At 38.7% G+C, this 10,786-nt stretch overlaps 1 protein-coding gene across 1 annotated transcript; it reads left to right on the forward strand.

Moving 5' to 3' along the window:
- Positions 1 to 2,068: 2,068 nt before the first annotated feature.
- On the forward strand, positions 2,069 to 9,699 carry LOC109778500 (fatty acid amide hydrolase-like). Its single transcript, XM_020337064.4, has 17 exons — positions 2,069 to 2,254; positions 2,336 to 2,465; positions 2,586 to 2,663; positions 2,747 to 2,894; positions 3,396 to 3,508; positions 3,594 to 3,669; positions 4,748 to 4,819; positions 5,066 to 5,117; positions 5,500 to 5,580; positions 5,652 to 5,735; positions 6,167 to 6,270; positions 6,476 to 6,568; positions 7,424 to 7,492; positions 7,945 to 8,006; positions 8,654 to 8,715; positions 8,952 to 9,047; positions 9,496 to 9,699. Exons 1-17 carry the CDS (start codon positions 2,069 to 2,071, stop codon positions 9,553 to 9,555), a joined length of 1,566 nt encoding a protein of 521 aa, XP_020192653.3. The 3' UTR covers positions 9,556 to 9,699.
- Positions 9,700 to 10,786: the final 1,087 nt, after the last annotated feature.

A 10,786-nucleotide genomic window follows, 5' to 3' on the forward strand; every position in this document is an offset into this window, starting at 1 on the left:
CATCGGCATGTCATAAAAGTACAATTCATGCACACAAAGTAAAGGCCAATGCATAGTATTAATAGTTTCTTGCAATTTTATCGTATTGGAAACATAGAGAGGTGGAGATGTAGTTCCTCTTTCATAATAATTGCAAGTAGAAGCAGCAAGCACATGCATATTATATTTATCAAAATCATCATGTGCAATATTAGAACGCAACCCATCAATATAGTCCTTAATAAGCGCAAACTTCTCCGATATAGTGTAGTTGGGAGAATTCAAAAAGATAATAGGACTATCATGCGTGGGTGCAATAGAAACAATTTTATTCTTAACATAAGGACCTATAGCAAGTTCATCTCCATAAGCATAATTCATATTGTCATCATGGCCACAAGCATAGCTAGCATCAAGTTCAGCAAAAAGGGATATTTCAAACGAATCATAGCAATTATCCTTCGGTAAGCATGAAGGAAAATTAAACAATGTATGAGTTGAAGAGTTTCCCTCATTAGAAGGTGGGAACGGGTGATCAATCCGCTCTTCCTCCTTTTATTCTTCGCTCTCCTCGTCATCTTTTTCATCTAATGAGCTCACAGTTTCATCAATTTCTTCTTCCATAGATTCCTGCAAAATATTAGTCTCTCCTTGGACAGCGGAGACTTTCTCAATAAATGCATCAATATCGGCATTGTATTCATAATTCTCATAGCAATATTTAAGTATAGCAAAATTTCCAGGCCTATAAACATCATCATCAAAAGCTTAATATTTTTCAAACAAAGATTCGATTTCATAAGCACCCTTAAGCAATGAATTCTTCTATTCGTTCCACATCATAGTAATCATAAATACCATTAGCATAAGACGCCAAGGTTTGATTATCATTAAATTTATATGAAAAGGGAAGGTGTGAAGCCTTCATCCTAGACACACGAGAATATTCACCCCACGCTATTGCTCCCGGCAATGGCGCCAGGAAAAGGTCTTGATAACCCACAAGTATAGGGGATCAGTTGTAGCCTTTCTCGATAAATAAGAGTGTCGAACCCAATGAGGGGCTAAAGGTAGGATTTTTATTCCTTCAAGTTCTATCGACCACCGATACAACTCTACATGCACTTAACGTTCGCTTTACCTAGAACAAATATGAAGCTAGAAGTACTTTGTAGGTGTTGTTTGATAGGTTTGCAAGATAATAAAGAAAACGTAAATAAAAGCTAGAGGCTGATTAGATAAAGAAACAACTAAGTTAGTTTTAGTAGAGAGCTTTTTGTCACAAGAAAGTTATTTGTCCCTAGGCAATCGATAACTAGACTGGTAATCATTATTGCAATTTTATATGAGGGAGAGACATAAGCTAACGTATTTCTCTTCTTGGATCATATGCACTTATGATTGGAACTCTAGCAAGCATCCGCAACTACTAAAGAGCATTAAGCTAAAACCCAACAATAGCATTATAAGGTATCAAGTCCTCTTTATTCCCATATGCCATAACCCACTTATCCATGTTTGTGTTTCTATCACTTAGAGAACGTAGACAATAAGCAAACCATGAACATATTGCAAACCCTACAGAGGGGATCCCTCATGCTTGTGCGACACGAAGAGCACCATAGGACAACACCAATAATAAAACATGCAACTCAAACCAATCACGACCATCAATCAACCCATAGGACAAAATGGATCTACTCAAACATCATAGGATATCCATACATCATTGGGAAATAATATATAGCGTTGAACACCATGTTTAAGTAGAGATTACAGTGGGTAAAAGATAGGTTACACTGCTGCATAGAGGGCGAGAGATTTGGTGACGATGGCGGCGAAATTGTTGGTGCAAATCGCCGGCACGATGATGGCCCCGGCGGCGTTCCGGTGCCACCGGGAGAGAGGGGGAGAGAGCCCCCCTCCTTCTTCATCTTCCTTGACCTCCCCCTAGATGGGAGAAGGGTTTCCCCTATGGTCCATGGCCTCCATGGCGGTGGAGGGGCGTGATACGTCCATTTTGCATCATGCTTCTATATCGATATTTATTGCATTGTGGGTTGTTATTACACGTTATGTCACAATACTTATGGCTATTTTCTCTTATGGGGGAAGACAGGGACCTGTAGACAGAGTTGAGGAAGCACTGAGTTGCCTCGCCCCGTATGACCCGTCGGGGCGTTTCACATCGGCCGACGAGAAAAATCCCTTCCTCTACTGGAAGATCCGTGACTTTGCGTATGCGTACCGGTTTGGGATCACGACGCCGTTAGCTGTGAGTAGCTCACTGGAATGTACAGAACAACGCTGCTTGCTCTCCTTGCATCTGTGGTGTTAAACCTTGACCGCTGCGTAGGTTGCAGAGCTTATCATAGCGGGCGTGGAGGAGTGGAACAATAAGAAGCCTCCAATGCCAATGCTGATCCATTTTAACGCCAACGACCTGAGGAAGCAAGCCGATGCTTCTACAAAGAGATTTGAGCAAGGTCTACACCCAACCCAACCTTGCTGCTTTAGTTCATCATGATTGTTAAAACAAAGACATCAGGTGGAAGTCCATTTACCTCTATCCTATTTTCTTGATATGTGTTGCTTCTTGTGCCGAGGAAGTCCAATTTCCGTTCTGGACGGGATCTTTTCCGCCGTTAAGGATGACATTGACTGCCTCCCATATCCATCAAAGAGTTAGTTCACTCGACTCTAGTAGCCATTTTTTTACCGTGTCCGAGATGTAAATTTTATATTATGTTCCTCTATTTGAATTCAGGTGCCACCACATTTTTTGACGAAATCCGCCCTGTGGAGAAAGACGTTGTCTGTGTTTCTCGTTTACAGAAATGTGGAGTGATCTTTATTGGGAAAGCAAATATGCACGAGCTAGGCCTTGGGGTCACTGGAAACGATACAAACTATGGGTATGGTTAATAATTGAGTGGCTGCTAATTCTGTCCGAAATGCTTACTTACATGGAGTCTACAGTCTAGGGACACATGGGTTTTATTGATGGTGTTAAAATTTATCATGTTCTCATCTATGTTGACCTGGTGTAACTTGAGTGTTACCTGGTTAACATTTTGCACTCCTTTTTTTTTGACACGCTGCAAACATGAATGTCTAACAACATCTAGATCATTCTTTTACCTTGCTTAAAGTCTTGCAATTGAAAAGGGGAACATATTTGTGAGCTATTTCCTAGAAGCAAACTCAGTTGAGTAATTGCAAAGCTTGACAGCGAATCAGAACTCTCAGATGCTACAAACATTATGTTCTAGCAGTATCATCAGAAATCATCACATTATGAAAAGGAAATGGAAAATGAATTTGCAATTTGAAGTCATCCTATATTGTTTATCTAGCCTACTTATTTTCTGATGTTTGTCACTTCATCTTCACATTTTCCTAATTATTTATTGCAGGACAGTAAGAAATCCACATTCAATCGATAGATATACTGGTGGTTCTTCATCTGGTCCAGCTGCACTTGTCTCATCAGGGTTATGCTCAGGAGCGATTGGAACAGACGGCGGAGGTTTGTACATATAAAGCTGTGACACTCATTGACACTACATTCTTTTCAGTACTAGTCTCTAATTGGGACCTTTTCTTTCTTATAGGCTCAGTTCGAATACCATCCTCCCTATGTGGCATTGTTGGTTTGAAGACAACATTCGGGCGCACAGATATGACTGGGTAACTAAGAGAAGTTCCTGCATTTGCTTTGCTACAGATAAAAGTATATATCCAATCAAGTCACTGTCACTGTCACCATCTAAGGCTGCTCCGCACCTCAGCTATGCCTTCACGCTCATCCGAGTCCCACATAGGCCAGTGTCACTCGGTTCACGCCTCTGCACTCTTATTCCTGTGATGCTCCATTTTCGTTAAGTCAGTTTGTGGGGGAGATTCATGTCTTTCAGTTAGTTAATTTGTTTTTTAAGAGACTTTTAACAAGGTGATAAACAAAGATGGGAGATGGGCCGCGCCTCACCAACTCCAGTTTATAACATAGAGTAAACTTTGTGAAACTACAAATACTCTTGTAAACTGTCACAAGGCTCCAGTTTTAAGTCTGGACTGTAACTGGCCCACCTGTCAGCCTCTTGGCCTAGTACCTACCTGTAATGTAGGTTTCAGCAAGGGTGTACGGGTTGCAATGTGTTGATCAACATTGTTGCATGTGACGGTTCAACTTTAAATATGGGGTTTTGCTATGCGAAAGCTTCTTGCTAGCTATGTGCAATAGATGCATAAATCCATGGTTTTGAATAGTCTGCAAAATACCTGTAGTTCTGTGATTTTACGGTTACATTTCTTTTGGGCTTCATAATTTACTTGGATTAGGATAACCTTTTTAAGCCATTTAAGCAAGCGCGCGTAGCCTTTCTTTAACACTCCATATGTTCTTAAACCAGGGAAACACCGGTTACCAGATTTACTGGTACCCTGTTCAGGATTTTGGTTTAAATTTAATTTACAAATATAAAGAGCGCCATCAATTCGAAACAAAAATAAGAAGGAACATAGTTCCAATAAAGGGAACCCAGGGACCATATTCTTCTCCAATCTGAGTTTTGCTCAAGTCTCGAATAAACTGAAGGACATGTTCAAAAATTCTGACCGTCGGTCAAGATGCTTTGTGGATTCCGAACAGCTATTACAACTAAACCTAGCAAGATAGTAATTACGACCCAATATGGCTTGGTTGCCTTTTGTTTTCATAATAATATAATAGATTGTGAGTACGCATAATTTTATATCTTATTTACAGGGTCGTTTGTGATGCTGGGACAGTTGAAGTTGCTTCACCTCTTACATCATCAGTGGAGGATTCTGTGCTATTGTAAGCATTTTGGCTTGCTAGATGAGACCGTGAGGTTGCATGAGTCTGTTTAGCTATCTTTGTTAAAGTTGGAAGTTTGTCAACTCTCTTATTTCCCTTAATGATATAAGTTATATATCTGACTATCTGGTTGGGTAGGTACAACTGAATACTTGTCATTTATGAACACTGAACAGTCAATACCCTCTGCTTGTAAGTTATGTATTTACTACTTACAGTCTTACACCATGTCTTACGGCATTTCAGGTATTCTGCACTAGCAGGCTCTAGACCTATGGACAAACTTACTCTGAGACCTGTAAGATATTTCTTCTTTTAGCACTTCCCATCTGGTAAATACCAGAAGCATTGAATGTCTGTTAAAAAACCCCTAAAATATCTTTAGTATCACTTCTACGTCATTGCACTATACTAGTCAGTTTTTTTAATTCTTAAATTGGAAACAGTATGGATGTCAGTCATTACTGAATTGTAGGAAAAAAACATTGTGATTGTTTTTCTAAAATGAAATGTTAAATTTTAGACTCCAAACAGTACGGTAATGACAATACAGTAACAGTCACATGTTAATCTTCTCCATTATTACCCACGATGGGTCATAACCTATGATCTAAAGCTGGCCTTATTGCATCCTATCAGCATCATAGCTTCTGCATCTCTTTCCCTTTTCCTCTGTACAGTCCCCGCTGTGTGTTCCTAACTTGGTGTCCTCCGAGAATAGCAAGATCCTGCAATCAGTGAAAGTGGGAAAATATACAGAGGTACAAATTTTCACGTGAAATATTATTTTTGTACACATGTGCCTTTTCTTAGATAAAATTGGCTTCTGCAGTGGTTTCATGATGTCCCTGATAATGAGGTCTCAAATACATGTGAAGATGCACTTAACCTCCTATGCAGCACCTTTGGATGTCAGGTATAGCCATTTATATCGCAAACACATCTTGTTGTCACACCTATCTAGGTCTCGCAACTTTGAATGTACAATCTCTTCTTTAGATGAAAGAAATTGATCGTTAATCAGATTTTCCATGTGTAAGGTGTATGCCTCTGTGCTCTCCAATAACTGCGACCATAGTTCTGTTGATGGTTACGTCAAAACGATTAAGTGTTAATAATTAGAAAAATGTCCATCTTGACAACTCCTGTAAGATGTAACTGATTATCGATGAGCATCATTTGGAGCTTCTAGCTATTCAACAAGCAGTATTAGTTAAGCTTATTTTTTCCCAGCTGCTAAATGATTATGGCGAGATGCCTTTTCTGTTAGCGTGGTATCTACTATAGATGCATGTTCTATTGTTTTTTGACATCTCAGCTGAAAAGTATTGTTTAATATTTTTCAAGATAGAAGAGATAATCTTACCAGAGCTTGAGGAGATGCGTACAGCCCATCTTGTCTCTATTGGCTCAGAAGCATTCTCCGACATGAATGCTCATTACCAAGCAGGGTACCTATCTATCTATCTATATGTATTCACACAAATATCACCATCAGATTATCAATATTGCTCTCAGCATGAGTTATATAATTTTTTTTCCTTTCAAGACGAGATAGAACTTGAAATTGCTGGTCCCCGAGAGACTGGAATTAATTCTTTTTAGCTACTCTTTACAATGTTGTATTATCGATCTCACAATGCTACTATCTTCCAGGAAGCGAACTGAAATGACCTTAGATACTCGAGCAAGTTTGGCACTTTTCAAGTCATTCACTTCAGCAGATTATGTTGCTTCTCAATGTCTGAGGTGAATATGAGTATAAATGTAGCTGACGAATTTATGTTTCCATTACAACAATTCATTCATATGAAGTAGGTTTTTTCGTTCTGCAGTTTTATTTGGTTATGGGAACAACCTTGAATGTGATTGTAGATAGGAAAGATAAAGTAAAACCTATTTAGATTGTAAGATTGTTTCAGTTAACACGGAAAGATGACCAATCAAGCTAATAAGAAAGGAAACATGTCTATTCTTATGATCCCACAGGTTTCCACAAGCATCTTATTTAGATTGATTCGATAATATCAGTTATTTCTAGTAACAACCCTAGTTATTATTAAATATGAAAATTCAATTCTGATTGTTATAATATGACATCCTACATATATGTCATATTCTATTTAGGAGTTCTTTCTTTAGCATTATAGTTTGCAAACAAATAGGGGATTAGAGATAAGTAAACAAATAGGACTTGCATTACAGAGCATACCTAACGCCAGGTGATGGTGCATACTTATAGTGTAGAAATTGTGTGGACATTTATACCAAGTTATAATAATTCAATAATTATAGAAAGTTGTGCAGCTCCTGTTTCATCATTATCTGCTACCAGAAAGCGCTGCTATTTTCTTAAAATCTGTGGTGGTTTTGACTAGACTCCTAGTTTGTCACAGACTGAGTTACTGAAATTTCCTAGATGTGCTGGCTGTTGCACAAATCATGGAAATTGAGGTGTTACTATAAATCACATGCCACATAGTTGTTGTGTGACAAATACAATCAAGTCTGAAATCTGAACTATGAACTGCCAAGTGTGTATTTCTTTCTCCCACATCAGATGTTCTGGCAGTTGTGTGCTTACGGTATCTATGGCTTTTATAGGAGAAGGATAATGTACTATCACATGGAAGCTTTCAAGAAGGTTGACGTCATAGCAACCCCTACAACCGGGTAAAAGATTTTGAAGTTTATTACAGTCTGTCCATAGATGTTTTATATCATCGTACTCGTTTCTGCTAATGGTGTGTATGCATGCTTCCTCATTCGTACTTGTTTTTGTCTAGTCAAAGAGGCTAATGCATGAGGAAAGTTCTGCTTTCTAGCTGCCAGTAGATGGTTATAGTTCTAGGCGACACATATTTTTCTAATAGTTTCAGGGTATATAGGGCTACACAAGCATGTTGTTTTCTGACTTAAATGTAAATTACCAAATTGGCAATACTAATTGACATTTGGGATTACATGGAGCGGCTGACATAACTCTGTTTATGTATGCTCCCAAGAATGCTGCATACCTAATTTTACCTGTTTGCACCAGTTTTCAAGAAATTATGGTGTACTCGTGCTTATCATATGTATTATCTGTGGATATAACAACTAAGGAGATGTGCTGTTTTTTCCAGCATGACCGCGCCAAAAATACCACCAAGTGCTCTGAAAGGAGAGTCTGATTATGTTGTATCAGGTAGATTCTTCACTATATTATGTTGTGCATTTTCATTAGCTTTTGAACATGTGGATCTGCATCTTATCTCAAACTCAACTTTGAACCATGCTAACATCTTGGATAAAACCTGCTGAAATGTTGATGTGAAACAATTCTTACTTTCTTTGTTGACACAACAACTGCTGTCATCGGCTTGTCTTGAGAAAGAAGTTTGTAATAAGAAAAATAAAATAATGAAGCTCTACATGTGAAATTTGTAGGGGAGATTGAAGTTTTAAACGCGGTTTTCACGCCTTAGCGGCGAAGATACTTAAAAGATATGGCTGAGCTACCACTAGCTATTTCCTTATTTAGATCATGGATATCATGCTTTTGCGGTGGGAACGCACAAAGCTATAACAGAATATCACAAGCTATTTAGAACCTTGTTGGAATGAGAGATACAGGGGGCATTTCCTTCCTATTTGGAATCCAATAGTATAAAGTAGCTATGCAATATGGAAGTGCACGAGTTGTTTGCATAGTTTATATGAGTTTAGCAGTTTGCTAAGCAAGCTATATTAATGCCTGTTTTGACGCCAACCTGCCAAGTACAATTGTTGGTACTTTGTTCTACAGAGATCAATTACACCTTTTCTGTTCCTGATTCAATCTCTTTATTGCAGCCAAGCTGATGCAATTCATTTTTGCCGGGAACCTTCTTGGCTTGCCTGCCATTAGTGTTCCTGTAAGTGGTGTCACAACTCATGACGAGTATTAATTGTATCTTCTACTCCCTTCGTAAACAAATATAAGAGTGTTTAGATCACTAAAGTAGTAATCTAAACGCTCTTATATTTCTTTACAGAGGGAGTAGTTAGTAACAATTATAGGAAACATTCAGGATTGTGTTACAATATAGCTCAAAAACATGCAGGTAATATTAATTGCTAATATGTTCTGCTACTCCTGTCCGGTACCCAGGTTGGTCATGACAAGCAAGGCCTTCCTATCGGCTTGCAACTGATAGGCCGTCCGTGGGGCGAGGCTAGCTTATTGAGGGTGGCTTTGGCAGTAGAGGTACTGTTTGCATTCATCATAAAGGTTCTGTATTTGTGGTTTGCCAATTGAGAATGTGCTCATATTTAATAGGAGTCCATGTGCTTTTTAAGGCTGCATTCTGTATGAACCCGAGTGAATCTCTGAACATTCAGCAATTTTGATCCGTTAGCATTAGGCATCGGGGAGACTTTATTTACACCACTATGTTGTTTACCGGCATTTATTTATATCACGGCATAAGTTCACTTAAGCTGCAAATTACTTTGAGTGATTTTTAACGGGAAAATATGCCAAGGCAAATAAAAATGTTAGGGAAGAAATAGTAATTTATGAAATATTATAAATTTGGCATCATCACCATTATGAGTGCCAGCATTATTTTCACCAAGTCTTTTGTGCTGTGTTTGTCTCCTTCTGGACCCTCATCATGAATTAAAAACGTGACCTTATTTTCCCCTGCTTTCAGGAGCTCTGCCTGAAGAGAAGAAATCGGCCATCGACATTTTACGACATCCTGAAGACCTGAAACATCATCAGTATGCAATATCAATAGTATGTCAGAGGTTTGTCATTTGTCAGGACTCAGGATAGACACAGCAAACCCTTCTCCAGTTTATAAAAAACTGAGAAAATAAATTTACCAGAGATATTGTAGCAGCAATAAGTAAGTGAGGTAGTATATAAAAAAAAATGTTTGGAGGTTTGGGATATCTCTGCCGGTTTTCTTCTTCTTGTGATTCATCTGTTCATAATGTTCTTGATCTGGCTCGTCTCTGCCGTCGAGAAAGTGGTGACAGAGATGTAACCGAGATATCTGTTACTGACAAAGTGAGTGAATCATGAATTCGTATCTCAGTAAAAAAAATCTTGATGATAGGTCCAAAATGAATATGTGACGCAAAACAAAATCTATACCGCTCATTTCATGTTTAAGCACTTCCTATCGTTCTGTGGTTTCGTTTGTCCCTGCGAAGAAACTAAAAGAGATGAATTCGTGAAACGTCAGTTTCATGTTCTTATGTGTAGCAGTGCTACAGTAGGACAATGGCTTTGGTATCTCTGAGATTGACATGGCCGGAGCCTGATAGGGCATAACTAAAGGGAGTCTACCATGGTGATTCACGGTACTACAGTATTTGTCAAAATATTGTCCGACTTTTGAATGAAACTGGTCGGAGCATCAGTTTAATACTATTAAATCTGTTGGTAACAGAAAACTGTTTTAATATTGTTTTGTTTTGTTTCTTCATCCTAGAAGTGAACAACCCAGACAAAGAATAGGGGTTGGCTTCTTCTCTTTCTGACCGAGAACGTTTGAGCATTGGCCATACATAGAAAGATATTTGGTGAACCCTGAACCTTTCTAGTTCACCAGGAGTTCACATTTGCATAGAGGCCTTTCAATTCAGCATCAACTTCAACTGTGTGTGCGACTAAAGCACGTTCACCAGATACTACAACATAGCCAGTGCCCCGGTATTTGGTGAATTTGGTTGGATGGCCAGTGCCCCAATAGCTTTCCTTTTTCTACAGGCGTAAAAGAGTTTATTCCAAAGCAATAGAGTTACAATCTGCTGATACAAGATCTAAGATAAAAGGCGGTTCTCGCTGTAACCAACAAGCTGTACTAACAGCCGTGCGAGCATAATTAGCGGGACAGTAAGAACGCTTATTTTATGACCGGGCTATCTTAACTGGAACAAGCCCCAACAGCTTTCCGTGGACACGTTTGATGATAGTATCTGTTTTGATGATCC

This window comes from Aegilops tauschii, chromosome 2 (assembly GCF_002575655.3).
Source record: "Aegilops tauschii subsp. strangulata cultivar AL8/78 chromosome 2, Aet v6.0, whole genome shotgun sequence".
Classification (NCBI taxonomy): Eukaryota; Viridiplantae; Streptophyta; class Magnoliopsida; order Poales; family Poaceae; genus Aegilops; species Aegilops tauschii.

What these genes read in the sequence shown, in the direction of transcription:
- LOC109778500 (XM_020337064.4), top strand. Translation starts at nt 2,069, where the DNA reads ATGGCTATTTTCTCTTATGGGGGAAGACAGGGACCTGTAGACAGAGTT. An exon ending in GATTGGAACAGACGGCGGAG is followed by an intron (nt 3,509 to 3,593) that starts GTTTGTACATAT and finishes TCTTTCTTATAG; the next exon opens with GCTCAGTTCGAATACCATCC. An exon ending in GTGGAGGATTCTGTGCTATT is followed by an intron (nt 4,820 to 5,065) that starts GTAAGCATTTTG and finishes ACGGCATTTCAG; the next exon opens with GTATTCTGCACTAGCAGGCT.